The following is a 23,971-nucleotide window of genomic DNA, read 5'->3' as shown; positions in this document are numbered from 1 at the left end:
CTTTATCCACACAAATAAGGAGAATGATCACCGGGTTGAATTTTGACTTTTTCTGGATGCTTTAAGGAAATGGCAGAATGTACTAACTCTACACAGTCATAATGAAAATGTTGCGGAAATTCAGTATATGGATTAAAATGTAACTGAGACGAGCCAAATGCAAAAAGCCAGTAGTTAATCTCTCCACTTTTTTGAACAGAGGAAAGAAATATTGAGTGAAAAGTGGAACAAATACTTGCCAATATTGAACTCTGAAAATTCGTCCTTGTTATAAAGTTGTAACAGTATAATTTTTTTCTATTCCGCAATGCTTCCTAACCCTTGGATTCCCCCTCAGGGAAGAGAGGTACGTCTCCCACCTTGAACAAGGTAGCATTGTTTTATGCCAGGTTCAGGAAGAAGCATTCTCTCTGGCTTGACCATGTGGCATAACCAGTTCTGATGCTTTTAGATTGTTTTCAAAAGCCACTTTTATCTTCTCCTCCAGTACCCAACTGTTCCAGTCAATCTTCAATTAGTTCAGGTGCTTTGATCCTCTTAGGTGTGTGTTTCCTGTTTCAGGACTATCAGGATACTAAGGCAGAATGGAAAATTGCACAGAATGCTGCCTATTACACATGGTCAAGCCAGGCCTTCTAGGCAGACAAACCTCATCTGAGTCTTTTCATTCATTCAGTCGTATTATTGAGCACTGTACTACGCACTTGGAAAAGTACAATCTAACGATAAACAGACCCATTCCCTGCCCACAAAGAGCCTCCTATCTTTTCAGATATAGACTGACCCACTTGGTCAGTTTACCATCGGTGGCATTTTGAACCTCAAGTACCCACCATTGGTAACATGCAATTTACTTCCCAGGCGTTTTGATAGAGCTACTTTGAGTTTTTCATTCCCTTTCTCAACCTCAGTGGGGGAACCTTTAATGTGGTTGGGGAACCCTTAACACCAGTGGAGAGGGACACTTCAGGGCCTTTCCAAAAGTGAACGATATATCCTCTAGGTATTCCACAATGTATTCGAACTAGAGAGTCTTTATGCCAAGGGGAAAAAATCCAGATCAGATACCTTGGCAGAAGCCAATATATCTCATGCAGAGGCCCTTGCCAGGCTTGGATGTTTGTTTCTTTATGATTCACTTCCTAGCTTGATCTCAGAGACAGGTTAGTTTCTAGGGTGCAGTACATTACTAGGACAGACCATTGGTCCAGACAGCCTGGAATTCTCTCTCTGGGGGCAGCAAGAGGGTGCTTTAAAAGAGCACAGGTTTGGGAGTCAAAGGACTTGCCCACTTACCTACTATGTGACCTTGGGCAAGTCACCTCACTTCTCTGTGCCTCAGTTCCTTCATCTGTAAAATAGGGATTCAATACTTGTTCTCCCTCCCAAATGTAAGCCCCATTTGGGACCTGATGATCTTGTATCTACCCCAGAGGTCTTAATAGAGTGCTTGGCACTTAGTAAGCACTTAAGAGTTACCACTATTATTATAATTATCATTATTAACTGTAGCATGGCCTAGTGGATAAAGAACAGACCTGGGAGTCAGGAGGACCTGGTTTCTAATCCAGGCTCTGCCACTTTTCTGCTGTGTGACCTTGGGAAAGTCACTTAACTTCTCTGTGCCTCACTTACCTCATCTATAAAAAGGGGATTTAAGACTGTGAGCTCCATGTAGTACATGCACTGTTCCAACCCAATTATTTTTTATCTAACCCCGTATTTAGTACAGTACCTGGCGCATAGTAAGCACTTAACAAATACCATAAAAAACAGGAAAACAACTGCCTGATTGTTGCCCTCCTGGACATCTAATGTTTAGCGACTTTTCCCTTTCCATTCTTAACTTTCCCTGTAGTATGCTCATTAAGAGTATGCTCATCTATGACTTGACCAAAACTCTCTCAAATCTACTGATATATTGATATCAAACTTTCAGACTTCCTGGGGTGAAAGTTCTGTGTGCTTATCACCTTCTATGTGCTGTTCCTTTCATCTGTTGAAAACTATTGCCCTCAGGCTTCACTGGGTGCCCCGTTCTCCTGTGTTCTCCCTGTCCACACCCTTTATGTCCCCTCCTACCCCGGGTCTTTCCAGACTGAACAGTTCTAGTCTTTCAGCCAGAGCCAAGAGGTGGTGTTCCCACTTCTAGACTGAAAATTCATTATGAGCAGGGAACATGTCTGCTAATTCTGTTGTATTGTATACTCCCAAGAACTTAGAACAGTGTTCTGCACATACTGAGGACTCAATCAATATGATTGGTTGATTGACTCAGCAAAGAGCTGGACTCTGCTCTTTCAACATTTTGTCTGGAAGGTATTCCAACTGTAGGTTTCCAGCATCTATCTAATAATAATTCAAGAGTGACTGAAGTCCTTTATGTCTCCTTCATGCCTTCTTGGAACTCCTCCTTCCTGCTAAGGGAGACTGTGGAAATTCTTGTACTAGGGCTTAAGGGATGAAGAGTTGACTTTAGATAGCTTCAGTACAGAGTGGAACCTAAGAGATTAGGATTCACAATCCAATTAATTTTCAAATCCTCTGATTCTTGCATCATTCATGCCTCACAACAACGTCGTCTTAGTGGCTGTAATCAGGCATCTCTAGGGGAATGTTTCCAAAAAGATGGAGTACTGGGGATTTTAGAGATTCTTTTATTTAGCACAGTTACTTATGGTATTTGTTAAGCATTTACTTTGTGCCAAGCACGGGCCAACATGAAAAAAAGCCAAACAACCTCTGTGGCACAGTCAATCAGCGATAGTTATTGAATGCTTACTGTGTGCAGAGCACTGTACTAACCACTTGGGAGAGCGCAATATAAAAGAGTTGGTAAATACTTTTCCTGCCTAAAAGGAGTTTACGGTCTAGACTGTACAGTCTACAGTGTAAAGATAAATGTCTCCGAGTTTCCCCAGAGCCTTTTAAATGTCCCAAAGTGCTCATTTTTATAATCCTGTTTATGTTGTAAAATAGTACACTAAGCAAGGAACCCACACAGTTAATCCATAAAGCCAGTACATCATTTTGCACCTTACAAGATAGTTTACTCATCATCATCATCAGAGGTATTTACTGAGCACTTATTACACTTAGAACATTGTAATAAGCACTTGGGAGAGTACAGTGTACAGTGCTCTGCACATAATAAGCGCTTAATAAATACAATTGAAATCAATACAACAGAGTTAGCACACACATTTCCTCTCCACAACAAGTTCAGGAAGACATTCTGCATCACCTTTGCACTTGGACGGATCTCTACCCTTTAGGCACTTGATATTTACACCACCCTTAGCCCCACAGTACTTATTTTCATATCCATAATTTATTTTAATGTCTGTCTCCCCTCTAGACAGTAAGCTCCTGGTGGGCAACTCTGCCTGCTCTGCTGTCATGTATTCACCCAAGCATCATCATCAACATCAATATTGGTATTTATTGAATGCTTACTATGTGTAGAGTGCTGAACTAAGCACTTGGAAGAGTACAATATAACAGAGTTGGTTGACACGTTCGCTGCCCACAGTGAGGAGAGGAGGAGACAGACATTAATACAAAGCACTTAGTACAGTGATGAACTCAATGAATACCATTGATGGAATGATTGGAGTCATGCGAATGAACACAGTTCTTTACCCTAACAGAAATCAGGTCTGGGGTCCAATGAAATATAGGTTTGGAGAACTAAGAGAAATTGAATATCCAATAACTTTTCTAGGCACACAGACCATATCACCTTTATTCAGACCAATCGTCTATTCATCCTGGGGTTCTCGTTCCAAAAGGGACACCAACATGTGCTTACTTGGCCCGAACTGTGAGGTGGTTGCCTTCACTGGAGTCATTCTCATGATTAAGGAGATACCATCTAATCTCCTTGACTCTATCTATAAAAACTTAAGGAATGGAGATAGAACACTAAAGTAATTCCTGTTCAAATGTGGACAACATCATCATTATGAAGAGTCTTTATTGAGCGCCTAGTGAGTTCAGAGCCCCCTACTGGGTGCCTGGAATCTTTTGACAGAAGTAAAATAATATGTTTTCCTCCCTCAAGGACTTTACACTCCAGTGGGAGAGGCAAGAGGACATACATTGCCAAATGTACAATAGGTGAAAGAATAAGCATAAATACAGTTGATGCACAAAAGTAGGCAATTAAATTCATAGATAAAGTGATGCTTATCCTTTATTTAAATTATTGATTGGTTGGGATGACCACGAAGATGGAGGTTCAGCTCTCTTATTTTATGAAGTTTGAGGTGGTGTATTGGCTGAAAAGTTTAACCAGTGCCACAGATGTCTTGGTCATAAGAGTGTCAATATAACAGTTCACTGTCTTCTTCAAAACAGTGTGGCCTAATGAAAAGAGCATAGGCCTGGGCGTTAGAGGGTCTGGGTTCTAATTTTGGCTCTACCACCTGCCTGCTGTGTGGCCTTGGGCAAGTCACCTGTCTTCTCTGGACCTTGGTTTCCTCATCTGTAAAGTGGAGATTCAGTACCTATTCTCCCTCCCTCTTAGACCGTGAACCTCATGTGGGACAGGGACTGTATCCAACCTAATTATAGTCTACCCCATAGCAAGCGCTTCACAAATACCACAGTTATTTCCTTCATTTTAAAAACTTTGTCTCTGTCATTGTCTGTGTCCCTGGCAATGAGAGCTTTGAAATGTGTTGCTTTTACCTAGCATGCCTTGTAGCCTGACTGTGATTATCCTAAAATCCTGCTTATTTTTGTTCTTGCTAGGCCTCTTTTAGAAAAGAACAATATATGTGATGAAGACTTTGCATGCCATATTACTGCTATATTTGTAGTAACCAGCAAGATATGATGATATTAAACATTAAATTATTAAACACTTGGTAAATGAGAGTCACTTTCTCAGGAAGCATATTAACCTTGATACTAGTTTCCTTGCTACCATCCATTCTCAAAAGACCCAGCCTATTTAATACTTTGTTAAGTAACACTCAAAAAGACTCTCAAGAGCCAGTGTTTCACAATCCACTCTCTTATTAATGGAAACAGTTGTAGCAAATGGAGAACAGAGCTTAATGACCTTCTCTGGTTGCCCAGAAAACTCCTAAAAAGCAGTCTGGAAGTTCAAAACTTTTGCGGCATAACATTCTCTAAAGGGACAGAATTTAACTCTGCCCTCAACAAAGGATTTTCTCTCTCTCTCTCTCACACACACAAACACACACACACACACACACACACACACACCACCACCACTACCACTCCCCCAGTTAGATTGCTGCTAAATCTAAAGATTTCTAAGCTACATCTGTTTTTCAAGATGAAATGGGCATGACAATTCCTTACATTGCCTAATGTCTCATATTGTCTATTTCATTGATGACAGATTACTTCTCACTGGATATTTCATTTTATTAATTGTGAAATGACCTAAATTGATGGCTTTTTAGGAAGAGTATTTTACATACAGCATTCAGTTATGGGAAATATAAGATGTGTCAAAAAACATAGCCAGGTAGGTACATGACCCTTTTTTTCAGCTCTGACAAAAAAGGCTTCTCTTTACCAATTTGCAGGCATTTGCCTGGTGGCCCGACTTATTGGCTGAACATGCAGAGAAGTTCTGGTCTTTATTTACTGTGGATATGGATTCAGCTTTGGAGGCCCAGCCTCCAGATTCCTGGGATAGTTTTCCACTTTTCCAACTGCTCAACAACTTCTTGAGGAGTGACGGTAAGAGCTTGGATTTGGGGGGAGGACCAGTGCAGGGTGGAGAGAGATGGGAGCGTGGGTAGAGTGGTACCAGGCAGGGAGGTAGAAGGCATAATCATAGGGGTGGTTACATAATTCACATCAGAGACTTCCCCCACCAGCCCGCCACAATTTCCTGAGCATTCCCCAGCCTGTCCAGAAAATGCCTCACTCTCCCTGTTGACTGTCCTTGTCCCCAGATCTGGGCGCCATCATTCTATCAATCAACCATATTTCTTGAGAGCTTACTGTGTGCAGGGCAGTGTACTAAATGCTTAGGAAAGTACAATGTAACAGAGTTGGTAGACCCGTTCCCCACCTGTGTCCTCTAAAGGGCAATCCCAGGCAGTTCTCAAAAAAAAAAACCAAAACAAACCCAAAAAACTGGTAAACATTTGTAATTCAGGAGGAAAAAGTAGAAATCACTATCAATTATGATAGTTATTCAGTGTTTACTCTATGCTGACAGCCAGGGTAGATATAAGGCTATAAGATCCGACATAGGTCTAGTCCCGCAGGGGCTTACAATCTATTTTATCCCCATTTTACAGTAGAAGAAACAGAAGCCCAAAGAGTTTTAGTGACTTGTCGATGATCACGCAGCAGGCCGGTGACAGAGCTGGGTCTCAAACCCAGGTCTGCTGACTCTCAGTCCCATGCTCTTTCCACTAGGCCACGCTGTCTTCCTAGAAATTGTATTTTCTTATTTTTCTAGAACTATTCCTGTGGTATGCCAGCCTCTGAAATTCAATTATTGTCCTGAGATTGCTTGCTCCACATGTAGTATCTTTCTTCGAACCACAGTAAAACTTTGAGCAGTGCAGAGCTTGCTGTCTTCTAAAAGCAGCATTAGAAAGCCAGTGTGAAGTAGCATAATTTATTTTCAATATTCTAGCAAAATCTTTAATAAAACTATGTGAAGAAAGAACTGAGGTTGCATGAACTTGGGTCTCATTTCTATACCAACATCATGGTCCATCTTTTAGTTTTTTATTCTGGCTTATTATGGCTGGTGGCTACCTTCTTCCATTTAACGTCCAAAACATTAAAATATAATTTTTGTAAAGGAGGAAAGCATTGCAGTTCTCTTTTCAAATGAACCAGTGGACATTAGCAAAAATCACCAGGAAATCTTCTACTTTGGGTCTCTTTATTTTGAGGATAATTATCTCAATAAATTGCATTTATGAAAATCAGTACCAAAAGAAATCTTCCCACAAGAGGCAGGTCTCTTTTTCCTGACTTTTTTCTAAATATCTTTACCCTATTAAGGGCCAATACTATAATGCAAAAATCCTGTGATTGCTTAATATCTTTTCTCATTCTTGTTATTCTATGTTGAGCAAAAGAACATAAGCATTCATTGGTGGAGGTTCATTTCAGGCTTATTTAAGCCAGTTCATTCCCTCTCCGCCTTCTGAGTCTTGGGTTTTTAAGTGCCTGGGTTTTGGCAGTGATTTATAACTGTCAGTCAGTAAAACAATAGAAATCATGAACCATTCCTAAGAAAAGCAGTATTTTGGTGTGGGCAGGTAAATTTGAAAAATTCCCTGGGGCCATAATTTCTTCTTGGTAGCAGGACTTCTGCATCATTTAGGTAACTCCAAATAGAATACATAGACTCTTATCCCAAGTTCACCTGTTCTGATGTAGCCCCTTTTGGTTTAAACAAACATCATGTCCATAAATAATGGGAAATTAGTTGTGTGTTTCGTGTTTTAGCTGCTATGTTTATTACTATGATTGTTCCTTTTTTTAGATACCCATATGATTCTCTGACTTGAATTCTATTACTGACCAAAAAAATGACCTGAATGGAAGAGTAGTGAAAAAACTGTAGAAAGATTTTAACTCCTTTATCCTCAGAAGTAACACTTCTAAATCATGAAAATGTCACAGCATGGAACTTTTCCGAATGAATTTGGTGGTTAAGGATTGCTGACACCTCAAATGCCAAATAGGATTTCAAGTCCTTAAAAAAGAGATTAATGATTCAAGGATTCATTTATTCAATGTTCCCTTTTTTGTCTTTGAGCTAACTTGATTCTTGAGCTAGTTCTTAGATGGACCCCTAAAGAGAGGGAAATTGTCATTCTCCAGAATCAGCAGCCCCTTCTGGGTGCAGAGCCCCATTCTAGACTCGTGGGGAACAAACAGAAAAAAGTGAAAGACTGTGATCTCTGCCTTCTCGGAGTTTCCAATCTAGTATGGTAGGCAGACATAATTTAATAGATGAATGAATAAATAAATAAATTGCAAATAGAAAGCCAAATGAGTGCTGGGGTAGCTGATGAGACTGTAAGTTTATTGTGGGCAGGGAATGTGAGTTTGTTGTTGTACTGTACCCTCACCCAAGCACTTAATACAGTGCTCTGCACACAGTAATAATAATAATAATGGTATTTGTTAAGCGCTCACTATGTGCCAAGCACTGTTCTAAGTGCTGGATAGATACAAGGTTATCAGGTTATCCCACATGGGGCGCACAATCTTAATTCCCATTTTACAGATGAGGTAACTGAGGCACAAAGAAGTGAAGCACCTTGCCCAAGGTTGCACAGCAGTGGTGAAGCTGGAATTAGAACCCGCATCCTTCTGACTGCCAGGCCTGTGCTCTATTCACTAGGCCATGTGGCTTCCTGCTTCTCAATCTCCATGCTGCCAATTAGCACCAACCTTGTGGAGCAGTTTCCACAAAGCTGAATTTGGTCACTGTCTGTGTCAAAAACAAATTCAAACTATGCTGTGCCCAAGTGGGTTAGTCATGGTGAAGGAAAGTCATTGCTCCTTGAACCCTGCCAGAGGAAAGCACCTCAAGAAAAGTGTATCTGTGAACCGCCGCCCCCCCCGCAAGTGGAGCGGCATTTGCCCTGATCCACATCATCCACCCCTCCCCCCTGCCATCCCACACAGCCTCAGTCACCAATTCCCCTAGGTGGGCTTTTCATTTCTACCCAAAAAGCATATCACAATGCCGCTGTCTCTGGCTTTCCCCTTTCCCTTCCTCACTGTTCTCTCTGCTGCCACTAGAGAGATTAGGTGGGTAATTACTTTCAATTATTTTTGAGGAAACAGTTTCAGAAGAGGGATTTATTAAAATTGGAGGGAAATAAAGGTGCCATCCCACGAAGCAATTAGCCTGCCCATTAAATGATTCGGGGCCAGGCCGACACTGATCTAAACAGCCAAGGCCACAATTGCATTGCTGTTTTCCGCAAGTCTCCAATGATAATAGATGAGGCAGGTTACCATTTCTGATGAGTGAAATTGTACAAAACATTTCTTTCAAACCCACTGAAAGGTAAAAACCCTTGGTGCTGTCACCTCTTAATCTGTGGATATCCTAGCAAGCATCAAGTGACTGTTCTACAGGGAACGGATTCCCAAGTGGGAAATCTGTCGGCGCTTATTCTTTAATTAACAGCCTTTTCACATTGCTAGCACATTAAAGCCATCAGAAGGAGCACCCGTGCTTATATAATCAATCTCACAGACTTTGCCTAAACGAATAATAAATGTTCTAGCTTTGCACTAAGTGAAAACCTATTCTTGAAGACTTTCACCTTCATAAAGATGGGCTCATAAAAGTCTAAAAAGGAAAAATTGGAATATGGTCTCATGAGGATAAAAAGGCTAGTGTTAATAATTAACAAGGAGAGTGAAGTGGAGTCAAATTAGCCATAATAGAGCCCAGAGTGACTGGCAAAGTCACCTCTCATTATCAAAAAACTCATTAAGAAATGAAGAGGTGGAAGTCCCACTGGGTTATTCTCACACTGCGGCTGGATCAGAGATTATTTTTCGGGATTTCTTTCAAATGAAGAACTCTTAGGTCACCCGATTGCATATCAGATTAATCTACAAGCTTTGAAATATAAAGGAGCTGTCACCTCTGTGTTATGCTACCTCAAGAACCTAAATGAATTCTGAGATTCAGGAGTCGGTGTATAATATGAGGGAGTGTATGTGTAAGTGCGCGCACACGTGTGCTCGCGCTTACATATATACCACCAGCAGTATAGGAAGACGGCAATTTTTTAGTCTTTCATCCTGTGAGACAGATTATTTTTATAAATCATCTCATTGAAAAATCTGTGAGAAAAATGACCTAAAACCTGCATCATGTGTAACTGATACCCCCATTTCTCCTGCAAAGGGCAGGAAGGGAGGGTGTCACATTCTTAATGAACACTTAGTTGAGAAAAACTTCCCAACTATTTCTTGTAACCTAACTCTGAGGGCAAGGGACGTCATGTCCCTCCTGCCCCCCCAGGGAACAGGAATGCCCATCCTCCCATTGCAGTTGAACTGGTGGTTCCCAAGATGGAAAGCAAACTGTCCTCCCGATAAATAATGGAGCCGAGGTCACAGGGCACGTAGATAATAATGTTGGTATTTGTATTTGTTAAACGCTTACTATGTGCAGAGCACTGTTCTAAGCGCTGGGGTAGATACAGGCTAATCAGGTTGTTCCACATGAGGCTCACAGTCTTAATCCCCATTTGACAGATGAAGTAACTGAGACACAGAGAAGTGAAGTGACTTGCCCACAGTCACACAGCTGACAAGTGGAAGAGCCTGGATTCAAACCCATGACCTCCCCCAGGCATAGGTTGTGCCTGTAGAAGGCCTTGACTAGACTCTTCCTGGCCAAGCCTAACAGTGGGAGCTGGAGAACCAGGGCTGAGGGGATATCCAACCCTAAACCTCTTCTTACAAGTTGGATTCCCACCCAGAGTCAACTCCAAAAACCTCCCCCGAGGCTGCTGGCATGGCTCAGTGGAAAGAGCATGGGCTTTGGAGTCAGAGGTCATGAGTTCGATTCCCAGCTCTGCCACTTGTCAGTTGTGTGACTGTGGGCAAGTCACTTCACTTCTCTGTGCCTCAGTTACCTCATCTGCAAAATGGGGATTAAGACTGTGAGCCTCACATGAGACAACCTTATTCCCCTATGTCTACCCCAGCGCTTAGAACAGTGCTCTGCACATAGTAAGCGCTTAACAAATACCAACGTCATCAACCTGACACAAAGTGAGTGACTGGATTTACCCCAGACCAAGTTGGGTCCAAAATCTTGTTCATTTATTTCCCTTGGGGGAAGAATTCTTTCTTAATATGTTGGTGACCTCTATAGAGTCAGCCACTGTGAGGGCTTTCCAATTGAAATTGAAGTTGTTTGTTTGCACAGCTTTGAATCAAAACAGGAAAACTATTGAATCGCGTTGAGCTTTTGTTTCTGCTTTTGTTCGTTCTGGCTCCTGCCTCTATATCGCAACACCGTGACAAGAGCAGCCTGGAATGTGTTAAGAGCCCGCAGGCCAGCAGAAAATCAGCAGTGGCCACGCAGCTGCTGAGCCATCGTGGCTTCAGCTCTGCTCTGGACCACAATGATGGCAGCCCCCAAAAAGGGCACACTTTGAGTGTTGGCCTTTTGCAAAAGAGGTGGTGGAATGGTTGCCACCTATTTGTAAAAGGTATCGTTCGGGTCTGAGGCAGCCTCGGTGACAATAAAGCATCCTCTTTTGACCATATGGGAAGGATGAGAATCTCTCTTTCTGTTGCCCGGGGCTACATGTCATTAAAAGAGGCGTTGACAATGCATGGTGCTCTATTGTGAGTGGGATCCAAACTGGCATATGGGCAACTGTAAGACAAGAGCATACATTTACATCGAAAATTATAGTGGTGTGTGTGTATGTGTGTGTGTCTGTGGTGCTGTGCCCTTCACATTCTCATTTTCTCTTTATCTCCTCCCCTGCGCCCCAACCCGTTTCCTATTTCTTCTCACCTCTTTTGGCTTTCTCCTTGGAGCCTTCTCCAATTACCAAGGAGCTATTACTGCCAACTTTCCACCAATATACTCACGTCTGTGGTGTCTGATATTTGAACAAACAAAGGCTCCATGGTGAAACTCAATGTGTGGATCTTGACCAGAAGTCAGCGTCATATTTTCAACTGTCCGTGGTGGAGCTGATTTCATAAATACCAGATGCCATGGAATGATCTTACCAGAATAGGGATTTTCAACATTAAAAGAGGAGGTTGAGACCTCAGCATTCACATTGGCATTAAAAGTATTTAGTGAATACCTACAATAAGTGAAATGACTCAGTTTTGTCCATCTCACCACTGGTTCCTTTCTGACATCCTCCCTCTAGTCTAGAACTCCCTCCTCCTCCATATATGTCAAATCACCACTCTCCCCACCTTCAAAGCCTTATTAAGGTCACATGTCCTCCAAAAGACCTTCCCTGATTAAGCCCTCTTTGCTCAGACTTCCTCTTTTCTGCATCGTCTGTGCACTTGAATCTGTACCCTTTGGACACTTGATTTTACCCCCACCCTTAGACCGACAACACATACGTTCACATCCCATAACATTTATATTAATGTCTGTCTACCCCTCTAGACTGTAAGCTCATTGTGGGTGGGGCACATGTCTACCAATGCTGTTGTTGTACTCTCCCAAGCACTTAGTACAATATTCTGTACACAGTAAGTACTCAATAAATACCATTGATTGACTGTTGTACAAGGTTGGGGATATGCTGAAACACTGAATTATAGCCAGTTCCTGCTCTCAAGTATCTCTCCATCTGGTGGGGAAGGAAGATGCAGGTAAAGTAGTACACAGCTAAACACTAGATATTTAAGCAGTGCAGTTTGGGAAGACTATTCAGAAAAGCCATGGATCCTTTTCTTTTCCTTCCCGGCTCCTTCTCCCAGATGCAATCTAGAAACAAAGCCTTGACTGTTAAACAACTCCCCAAGAAACAAAGAAATCATCTCAGGCTCACAATCAATCAAGTGATTGAATTTCCTGTCTGAATTTCCTTGTGGAATTCCAGCTAGAGATGATGATGATGATGATGATGATGATGATGATATTTCTTAAGCACTTACTATGTGTCAAGCACCGTTCTAAGTGCTGTGGTAGATACAAGGTAGTCAGGTTGGACCACAGTCTCTGTCCCAAGTGAATTTCCCAGTCTTAATCCCATTTTACAGATGAGGAAACTGAGGCAAAGAGAAGTGAAGTGCCTTGCCCAAAGTCACACAGCAGACAAATGGTGGAGGCGGATTAGAGCCCAAGTCCTTCTGACTTCCAGGCCTGTGCTCTATCCAATTGTGGTGCACTATTGCTCTCCATTACTGAGCACAAACTGTATGCCATTCAATCACTGTCTGCTCTTGGGTGTTTTTAAACAGTATGGCACACTGAAGCCAAGTTGTTCTTTGGGCCATGTCTGCCTGTGCCCCTGAGTTGATCTGCACCACCAGTTGGCTCCTGATGGTGAGTCAATTCAAGGAAACGACTCTGGTTTCAGCCACAGTGGCTCCCTAGCTAGCCCTGAGTCAAGGACCCAACCCCCATGCTCATCCGCAGTGGACTCAGAGCCCATAAGAAGCCACTGCAGATGGAAATCTAGCTACTTCCCCATCTTTTATCCTATGTAGAGAAGCAGCATGGCATAGAGGATAGAGCACTGACCTGGGAGCCAGAAGTCATGGGTTCTAATTCCAACTCCTCCACTTCTCTGCTGTGTGACTTTGGGCAAGCCACTTTACTTCTCTGAGCTTCAGTTACCTCATTTGTAAAATGGGGATTAAGAATGTGAGCCCCAGGTGGGACAGGGACTGTGTCCAACCCAATTTGCTTGTATGCACCCCAGGTATAATTGGGTTTAGCGCCTGGCACATAGTAAGAACTTGACAAGCACCACAATTATTATTATTATTGTTATTATTATTATTACTCCACCCTCCACTCTTCCCTGGGACACTCCAGTAGGTGTCAACCCTCATCAGCCTTGTGAAAATAAGTCCCTTAGGCCTTAGATCCCAGGGACGTGTACCCAGAATTGGCACTGGTGTCTAATAATAATAATGTTGGTATTTGTTAAGCGCTTACTATGTGCCAAGCACTGTTCTAAGCGCTGGGGTAGTCACAGGGGAATCAGGTTGTCCCACGTGGGGCTCACAGTCTTAATCCCCATTTTACAGATGAGGTAACTGAGGCACCTAGAAGTTAAGTGACTTGCCCAAAGTCACACAGCTGACAAGTGGCCGAGCCGGGATTCGAACCCATGACCTCTGACTCCAAAGCCCGTGCTCTTCCCACTGAGCCACGCTGCTTCCCTAGCCAGACATGGTGAATTTGAATGCCATATGAATAAAATTTTATCAAGAGCCCCAGTATCCATCTGGACGATAGGTGCTATGTAAATGTTACAGCCCTGTCACTATTATTAAATTAGTACCTAGGCCAAAATGCATTCTTAAATAACAGATCGTTACACCTCCAAACGAGCAGCCTAATGTATCACCTCTAATTCTCATTTCATTGTGTGTCTGGGGGCTGAAGAAAAGAAGCTTGAGGAATTAGGAAATCACTTTCTGCTAAGTAATAACAAATCTTTAGTTGCCTTAGTGATTTATTTGAATTTTTTTAAAAAAAGATATGTAAGCAAAGAAAGGACAAGATTTTGGTAATCTTATTCTTGACTTACCTCATTTTATCTCAGCATCAGAAGGCAAGTGGCCTTTCTTCTGGGGACTGAGGCTTCTGCCCCCTTGATGTACCATGTCTCTCCTCCACTTCTCAAATGTGCTTTTCTCCCCACCCTTTAACCCTGTGTCTCTCCCATCCTTGGTATTTTCCCCTGTCCTTCCTGTATCGACCCGCCAAAATTCAAAATATCATTCGGACTGCACTCCATGCCCCCCGCTGGTCGCCTTCTAACTGATTCATGCAGGTCAGTCACTGCCTACCCACTCTTCCCTTAACCTTACTCTCCTTCTCCCATCCCATTCCCAATCTAACTCAGCCAAATCAAGCAGAGCCACTTGGAAAAGACTGCTCTTCAAAAACCAATGATTGGGGCTGCTAGAGATGGGTGATTTTGAGTGCCAGAGATACATCTTCCTGTGACAGGCACATCTTTCCCTCTTGAAGGTTTCTCTGAAAAGCAGCGTGGCCTAGTGGCTGGAGCACGGGCCTGGAAATGAGAAGGACCTGGGTTCTAATCCCAACTCCACCACTTGGCTGCTGTGTAACCTTGGGCCAGTCACTTCACTTCTCTGTGTTTCAGTTTCCTCAGCTGTAAAATGGAGATTAGGGCTGTGAGCCCCACATGGGATGGGGACTATGCCAACCAAATTACCTACCCTACCCTAGCGCTTAGTACAGGGCCTGGCACATAGTAACTGCTTAACAAATACCACAATTATTATTATGATGATGTTGCCCCCTGGGGCCCAAGTTAGCCATTTCTTTTTTCTTTCTCTATTTGCTCACCCCAGCCCTTCCTTCCAGCCCTAAGTGCCCCACCCTCCATTAATCCTTTAAACCTCCATACTGGTAGCTCCCCTGCTGCCTTCCTGCATCCTGTAACCTGAACCTACCTCACACAATATTTTTTAAAACGTCTTCCTGGCCCTGGCCCTTCCCTGTTGCGTGGGTTCTTAGACAGGGAGCTTCAAGGGATCTGTGTGGCCAGCCGTGTTTAAAAATACAAAGCATGTGAGGTAGGCCCAGGATTTCAGGGTGCAGGACTAATTGAGATGGGGAAAGAACACTTAATGGGGCAGAGAAGGGCACTGGGAAGATGCCTGGATGGGGATTTAAAGGATTAAAGGAGGGCAGGGCAAGTAGAGATAAGGGCAGGAGAAGGGTGGGGTGAGCTAAGGTGAAAAAGAGCTTACATAGGCAACAGGTGTCGACATCTTAATGACTTAAACTGACAGGAAATTGAAGACGCCCAACTGTCATGGAACTGTAGAAAGCCTACTTGGTTCTCTGGTAATTCCCCCCCGCGGGCCCTGTAGCGTAGTGTACTTCAAGACTTGGTGTTCCCATTTCAGGGGTTACTAGCCAGAAAGAACCCCAAGGTTTTCCCTCTCTCTCCTGGACTGCTGAAACTGCAAGTTCCAGAATTGCCTGGGGAACCACACACATTCCAAAAGTAGCATCCCCAGAGGGGAGTCCAGACCCACTTCCCGAGTGACTCAGGCTCACATCCAGTCCAATCTGATGTTGGCTGGAGATTGGGCCAGCTCAGAACTGTGTTGACCCAGACTGGGACAGTTTTATTGGACTGAGTATGAGGAGAGTCTGTGCAGGGCTGTACTTGTCTGAACCCCAAAGGCATTAGAGGGAGCAAAATGGAATTCCCCTCCAAATGTTGTGAGAAGCAGCATGGCGTAGTGGATAGAGTGTGAGACAGAGGACTTGGGTTTTAACCCCCCTCCTCCACCTGTCTTCCATGTGGCCTTGGGCAAGTCACTTCACTTCTCAGTGCCTCAGTTTTCTGTAAAAAATGGGGATTAAAACTGCGAGCCTCATGTAGGATAAGTTCTGCATGCAACCCAATTTGTTTATGTCTACCCCAGCACTTTGAACAGTGTCTGACACATGGTAAGTGCTTATCAAATATCACAATGATTATTATCATTAGTAGTAATAGTAATATTTACTGTTCTGTGTCTGCTGCACTAAAAACCCTCAACCCAAACGCCTGACCCAGTCTTCCATGACACCCAGACCCCATGCCCCTATCCTCTTAATGAATGGTACAGCCCCAAAAATTTAACACCTTCCCGTTCAAATCTAGGCACTTGGTACAGGAAGGATCCCAGGAGGCCCAAGCACCCCAGGCCATTGTGAGTGCCACCCACAAAAGGAAGACTTTCACAGAAGGTGGAAGAACAATGCCAGCCAGTAGCAATGCACAGTAAAAAACAAGTTTGCTTCTTTGACAACCATTCAGTCTGGGGCACTTAAGCCTCTGAAAGGGGGTGTGATGTGAATACAGGTGGTATTAGGCTGTCATCCTCTTAAATGCGCCAGAACATTTTACGGCCATTCGTTTCCCCTATCCACCTCCCCCACTGTCTGCCGCCTGCTTGCACGCCTGCCCAACCCTGTTTTCTGTTTGGGTTTCACAGCCCTCCTGTGCAACGGGAAGTTTCACAAACACTTGCAAGACACCTTTGTGCCCCTGGTGGTCCGCTACGTCGATCTAATGGAATCCTCCATCGCCCAGTCCATCCATAGAGGTTTCGAGCAGGAGACGTGGCAGCCCGTAAAGTAGGTATTTGTTTTCCGTGGGCCGAAGGGGCAGATACTGACCCCGTTGACATCCCTGACCGTCCTCTTGAGTTCTTCCTTATGGTCTCCCCCCCGTTGTCTGTTTCTTCACAGGAACATCGCCAACAGCCTCCCCAATGTAGCTCTTCCAAAAGTTGCAAGTTTGCCTCTTAACCTCCCACAGATACCTAGCTTTTCTACACCATCCTGGATGGCTTCTTTATATGATTCCACGTGTGTATTCTTCACTTTTCTCCTGCTTGTGTGTGTGAGTGTGTGCGCTGCATGGCAGAGCTGCCGTCCTGTGCAGATGTGTTCAGGTTGCATGGCATTTGCAATCATTAGCAGAGAGAGCCTCTTTCTTCCAGATGTGAGTTAAGCCGTGAATGTCAGTGATTAGCGATTTAGCACATAAAGCCACCCAATGTGAGACGGTTAATATCCCACTTAAAATCACTGGGACAAAGGTTAGTTATGGCACAGTTTGCCGACTGTGCCCTAAATGACATAGCCGCCATTCTTCATATTTAGCTAATGAGCAAGATAAAGCAGGTTTTTTCAGAGTCCTGAAGCGATTCTTGCTTTGTTACTCCTAATATGACTTATCTAGTGACTGTAGAAGGTTGTTCTGTATTGTATCCGCAAAATGTAGGGTTTTTTTTCTTCTTTGGGTAAAGTTCCTGTCTTAAAGGACCCTGGCCCCGTTATTAGTAGTAGTGGTGGTGGTAGTAGTAATAATAATAATGTTGATAATGGTGATGGTGGCCTTTAGTAAAGACTGTCCTAGACACTGGGGTAGAAACAAGAGAATTGGATCAGATATAGTCCCTGTCCCACAGAGGGCCTCACAGTCTAGAGAGGGAAAACAGGTATTTCATATGAGGAAGCTGATGCCCAGGGAGGTTAAAGTAACTTACCCAAGATCACACAATAGACCAGTGGCAGAGCCAGGACTACAACCCATGTAACCTGGCTCCTGGGCCCCTGCTCTCTATTAGGCCACACTGCCTCCCTCTCTTATGGCTATAATTTATGTATTTGTGGGTCTGTACTGAGTGTCTCCTAGGTGCAAAGCACTGTACTAGGCACTTGGGAGCATACAGTCCAGACTATAAGCTCCTTGTGGCCAGGGAATGTGACTACTAACAGTGTCATATTGTACTCCCCCAATTGCTTAACGTCGTCAGTGGTATTTAATGTATAATACATTTACACACAGTAAGCTCTCAATATATTCGATTGATTGACAGAGTTAAAGAGAAGCAGCATGGTGTAGTGGATAGATCATGGACCTGGGAGTCAGAAGGTCTTGGGTTCTAATCTGCCACTTGTCTTCTGTGTGGCCTTGGCCAAGTCACTTCACGTCTCTGCACTTCAGTTACCTCATCTATAAAATGGGGATTGAGACTGAGCCCTACGTGGAACAGGGACTTTGTCCAACCTGATTTGCTCGAATCCACCCCAGTGCTTGGTACAGTGCCTGGTACATAGCAAGTGCTTAGCAGATTCCATTATTATTATCATTATTATCATCATTAAAAGACATTAGAGACTCCTGCTTTCTAGGAGTTTGCAATATAGTGATGGCACATTGCTCTTTCCTCAGCTTATGTCCATTTCCCATTCCTGGGTAGCAATTTGATTGTGTTCCCATAGAGAATCAGTTAGCATTCCTTTTCATTTAGAGAAATAGAACTCTCAGTTGTGTGGTGAACACTGTTCCATGGGTAATCCTGGGTGAGTGAACAGAACCTCACAACATTTAGCAGCAGGGAATTGTCTGCGGGGGTTTGAAAGGAACAGCAGCCTCTCAAACCCAGCCATGGGGTATTGTCTAAGCATCGGAGAGGAAAAGATGACTTGAAAATGCTGAAAAATATTTTGACAGTCTTTCTCTCAAGTAAAACATCATCATTGTGCGTAGAGGAGTTATTAAGGTTTCGGGTTACATGAGAACTTCTTACAGCCCAGAGCTCTGGACCATTTCAGTGTGCGCAGTTCCCTTTGTGTATCAGGGTCTGGATCTGCGTGTGGTGCACGGGTATCGAATGACACATCTCTAGACTTCTTCCGCCTTGTACCCTCACTATTAATACCCCCAGTTTTGATTCCAGCAGGGCTGCAAATTCTCATCTCCGCAGCTCAGCCATCGTCAATCATCATTTACCTGACTTTGAGCAGTGGGGTTGGGTCATTGAGGACCCGGTTGTTTCTTTCTGCCTTTTGGCTTATCTAAAAAGCGGGGCGCTTGAGCCCTGGGGGTTCACAGCTGGCCAAACCCCCCAAAGCTGCTGCACTTATAGTAACTCAGACAAATAAAACACATTTTTACCAAGATGGACACCAGCAGGAGAGCTTTACCCATCAAAGTTAGCTCCATTAGAACATTTGGCTAAGTTCCCAGAACTACTCTGAGGGTTATTTTCCTACAAATGATTTAAAGGGGCTGTTCGTCCTGAAGGACTAGATACTAAGTAGTTGTCATTGCATTGGTGCATGTATTAGCTAAAGGCTCAGAGCTTGGTAGCAGAAGTGGAGAAGAAATTACATGGAGCCACGCAGACAATTGAGGTTCAAATAATTCTCTTATTATTCTAATTGTGCAAATGGTTATTAAAAAGTGTGTTCACATTTTTGTAGACATAAACCTACATCAAAAATTAAAATGACATAAAAAGCACCAGAAAAGAATTCTCTTCCCCATCGTGTGTGGATAATTCTTGCTTTTGCAGTTAGCCTTTTGCAATCTTAAAAAGAGTGTGCCAAGAGGTAAATTTCCTGCTGCCACTTCCAGGTGCCCACTGCTCACATCTTCCTTCTTAATTTGGCACGAGTGGCTCCCGGAACAAAGTTACCGATTAGAAATTGCAGGTTGCGTGCAGAGGCTTGTGGGAGAGCACATTTATATGCTTCCATTTCCCTCTCTAAGGTTATCGCCAAACCGTCGACTTGGACTGCTTTCCCGTTTCCCGGGTTTCATTATTAGCGTCTCGATGTGCCTTCAGGAAAAACAAGGGCAGCGAAAACCTTGCCTCCCTGGTTTTAATTTTTTGACATCTCAGAAAGTCAGTTTTAATTAGACCAGAATCTGTGCCGTTTATTTTGGCAAGGGAAGGAAAATGACAAGATTTCCACTGGGCCCACTGATCTCTGGGTTCCCAGGGTGGAAAGCTAGCACAGGTATTAAAGGAGATTTCCCTTTTCCACCGGGTGAATTTGGCTATTGATAATCAATAATAGTAATAATAATGGTACTTGCTAAGCCCTTACTATATGCCAAGCCCTATTCTAAGCTCTGACATAGATACAAGTTAGTCAGGTTGGACACAGACCCTATCCCACATGGGGTTCACACTCTAAATCTGCATTTTACAGATGAGGTAACTAGTTCCAGAAAAGTGAAGTGATTTACCCAAGGTTGCACAGCAGACAAGTGGCAGAGCGAAATTAGAACTCAAGACCTCGTGACTCCCAGACCTGTGCTCTATCCACTAAGCCATGCTGCTGTTGCCTGAACCCAGCCCAGGTGGTGTACACCATTGCCAGCCCCCTATGAAATCAGTCACTCTGATTTTATGGGCCCCTTCTTCATTATGCCCGAAGCAAAGAAAGAAGAAGTAAATGTGTATTTACACAAACATTGTGCTTTCCCAGGAACATCATTACATTATTGTCAGTTGTTTTTGCTAGTCCTTTAGTTTAATGGTACGTTTGGGGCTCCACACATTAAGGTTTGGGAGATATTAAGGGAGTAAAGTGCTATGTGCAGTGTTCAGTGTTTGCCTGTGATTGGTCCCCTGAGAAGCTGACTCAAAGGACATCTCAGCTAGACGGGAAGAGCACTGTGAATTATTGGCAGATCTGGAGAAGGAAAGCCTACTGGCTCATTGGTAGAGCTGAGAGAAAGTGTTGGAGAAAATATGAGCTTTTAATTTGCCAAGAAGGGAGGCTTTCTGGCAAACTGGTTAAGACATTTCTCAAAACAATATTCATGAGGTTTTCCAATATTTGTGAGTATTTCCATAATTTTGGGCTTTGTCTTTTTCAAGTCTTCAACTATGCCTTTGTGGTGGATTTGGGACTTTTTCAATTACCTTAATTTGCACTTGTAAACATTTTTTTGAAGTCTTCCTTAGGGGCATGTGATTTCAGCAGTTGTTGAAATCTTGGTGGTAGTAGTAATAGTAACAGTATTTATTAAATGTTTCCTGGGTGTCTAACGCTGTACTGAGCACTGGGAGAGAATGCATAGTTAGGAATTAGACACGATCCCTGTCCTTCAGCCCTGATTCTGTACATTTATTTTTGACTTTGTACATTTTTACAGCTTCTGCTCCAACACGTTCTACCATGAGAAGGTTTTAATTTTCAGTGTATGATTTTATTGAATAGGGAAACACATTAGGTTACGTATCTTATGTGATGACAAATAATAACACTTACCCTTTTGCCTAAATACCGAATGCACTGTCCTCCAAAGTGATCTGTTGCAAAAGATGGCATAGACCAAATGAGAGTTCCCTGTTTGAATATCAAGATTCAAAACACCTGATTTCTCTCTGGTTCTGGAGTCACTCAGAGTATCCTCAGGGTGTTAGATCAGACTTTTCCAGTGGGTGTCCAGATTCCTGGGTGGATATCATCAAGGAAATGATTTGAAATGTTTGGCCCAGAAACTCAAACTGGAGAATGGGAAGGGGTATAAATTTCCAAAGCCAGCCTCAATTTTTCCTTCCTCCCTAGGCAAATTTGAGCTGCTCATGGAATTGGCACTTGGCTAGAAGAAGGCTGTGTAGCTCCCTTGTATTGCTCAAGGCAGGCTCTCATATACTTAGTCAGTCAATTAATCATATTTATTAAATGCTTTCTGTGTGCAGAGCACTGTAATAATCATAAGTGTAGTATTTGTAAAGTGCTTACTATGTGCCAGGCACTGTATTGAGCGTTGGGTGGATACCAGCAAATCAGGTTGGACACCATCCCGGTCCCACATGGGACTTGTAGTCTTAATCCTCATTTTATAGATGAGGGAACAGAGGCAGAGAGAAGTGAAGCAATTTGCCCAAGGTCACACAGCAGACAAGTGGCAGAGCTAGGATTAGAACCAATTCCTAGGCCTGTGCTCTATCCACTAGGCCATGTTGCTTCTCACCGTACTAACCATTTGCTCAAGGAGTTCAGACAGAATTGTGGGGAGGTAGAAAGGAAATCTGGGTTGGGTGTCATTTACAAAGCCTAGCCCAAAATATATTTTGCTGAAATTCCCAGGAAGCCCACCAGGCAACTCAATCTCAATTAAGACCCCACTGTATGCAGAGGGAGCACCATTCAAAGTGCTAGGAATCGGGTAGAGAATATCAGGGTAAAACACAGTCCCTACCGTCAAGGAGTTTTCAGACTAATTGAAGGAGGTTATTATTTAATCAGGAGACTTTAGGAAGCAGCGTGGCTCAGTGGAAAGAGCCTGGGCTTCGGAGTCAGAGGTCATGAGTTCGACTGCCGGCTCTGTCACTTGTCAGCTGTGTGACTGTGGGCAAGTCACTTAACTTATCTGTGCCTCAGTTACCTCATCTGTGTAAAATGGGGATTAACTGTGAGCCTCACGTGGGACGACCTGATTACCCTGTATCTCCCCCAGCGCTTAGAACAGTGCTCTGCACATAGTAAGCGCTTAACAAATACGAACATTATTAATCATAATCATAATAATTGTTGTATTTGTTAAGAGTTTACTATAGGCCAAGCACTGGAGTAGATACAAGATAACCAGATCAGACAGTTCCTGTCCCATATATTTGAGAAGCAGCTCAGGTTTTGGAGTCTGAAGGACCAGTGTTCTAATCCTGGGGTCATCACATATCTGCTGTGTGACCTTGGGCAAGTCAGTTAACTTCTCCGGGCCTGTTACCTCATCTGTAAAATGGGATTAAGAGTGTGAGCCCCAGCTGGGACAGGGACTGTGTCCAACCTGATTAACTTGTATCTACCCCAGCACTTAGAACAGTGCTTGGCATATAGTAAGTGCTTAACAAGTACCATCATTATTGTTAGTATATGGCTCACAGTCTAAGAGGGACGGAGAAGAGGTATTGAATCCCCATTTTCTAGATGGGGTAACTGAGATGCGCGCATACGCTGCGGAACTTGATCAATTCCAGTACAAATTTTCCTTCCCCTTCTTGAGAGCTGCTCACTCATTTCTCCTTTCTGTCCTCCTGTTGATTTGACTATTTAACCTGCTTTTTGTCTTGTTTTTTCTTCAGCCCTTTACCCTGGTCAGGTGAGTTGGACTACCTGTTTTATGCAAAAGCAGTGTGGCTTAGTGGATAGAGCACGGGCCTGGGAGTCAGTAGGATGTTAGTTCCAATCCCGGCTCTGCCACTTGTCTGCTGTGTGATGTTGGGCAAATCACTTCACTTCTCTGTGCCTCAGTTACCTCATCTGTAAAATGGAGATTAAGGCTGTGAGCCCCATGTAGGACAGAGACTGTATCCAACCTGATTACCTTCTATCTGCTCCAGCACTTAGTACAGCTCCTGGCATATAGTAAGGGCTTAACAAATACTGCAGTCATTATTATTATTATTTTTATTATTTCCAAGAAGAATCATGGGAAATTGAAGTCACAGGACATTATCAAGCCCTCACTCTCCACCTGGAGGCAGTGCTCATCATTTAAAGGGCAGCTTTCTCTGGGAAAAAAAGCAGAATTCCTCTTCTCTGGTTGCCCCCAATCTGCTTTGTTGTATGTGCTCAAACTATCAATTTTCTTCTAGCAACGGATCGGCCTCATCAGAAGACCTTTTTTGGAAACTGGATGCCCTGCAAGTCTTTGTCTTTGACCTGCACTGGCCAGAACAGGAATTTGCCCACCATTTAGAGCAGAGACTTAAACTCATGGCCAGTGATATGATCGAGGCCTGCGTCAAAAGGTATTGATGTACTGTTCGTGTTGGGTTTTTTTTGTTTTTCTTCCCCCGGAATACTGTTGTCCCCAAGTGTCACACATTGGTCTGGAACAAAATTGGGGAAGCGATTTTTAAAACAATTCCTAAAACCCCATGACTAATGAATAGCATTTAGGTTGCCCTCGGGCAGCTTGGGTAGCCGATGCCAAAAACACCCCTGACCAGATGCTGTTTT

At 43.4% G+C, this 23,971-nt stretch overlaps 1 protein-coding gene across 16 annotated transcripts in view; it reads left to right on the top strand.

Moving 5' to 3' along the window:
* The window catches only part of CADPS2 (calcium dependent secretion activator 2), a 371,011-nt gene that overhangs the window by 282,729 nt on the left and 64,311 nt on the right, over window positions 1-23,971 (top strand). For 7 of the 16 annotated variants that reach the window (XM_029073500.1, XM_029073499.2, XM_029073501.1 and 4 more), the window contains 5 exons: window positions 338-346; window positions 5,565-5,721; window positions 16,687-16,828; window positions 16,943-17,062; window positions 23,605-23,760. In XM_029073500.1, the coding sequence (XP_028929333.1) occupies window positions 338-346; window positions 5,565-5,721; window positions 16,687-16,828; window positions 16,943-17,062; window positions 23,605-23,760 (584 nt within the window). The remainder of the gene's footprint in view (window positions 1-337; window positions 347-5,564; window positions 5,722-16,686; window positions 16,829-16,942; window positions 17,063-23,604; window positions 23,761-23,971) is intronic. The other 9 variants (XM_029073508.2, XM_029073507.1, XM_029073512.2 and 6 more) reach the window with 3 other exon arrangements.

Source organism: Ornithorhynchus anatinus, chromosome 10 (genome assembly GCF_004115215.2).
Source record: "Ornithorhynchus anatinus isolate Pmale09 chromosome 10, mOrnAna1.pri.v4, whole genome shotgun sequence".
Taxonomy (NCBI): Eukaryota; Metazoa; Chordata; class Mammalia; order Monotremata; family Ornithorhynchidae; genus Ornithorhynchus; species Ornithorhynchus anatinus.
This window is presented reverse-complemented; position numbering and strand designations above follow the sequence as displayed.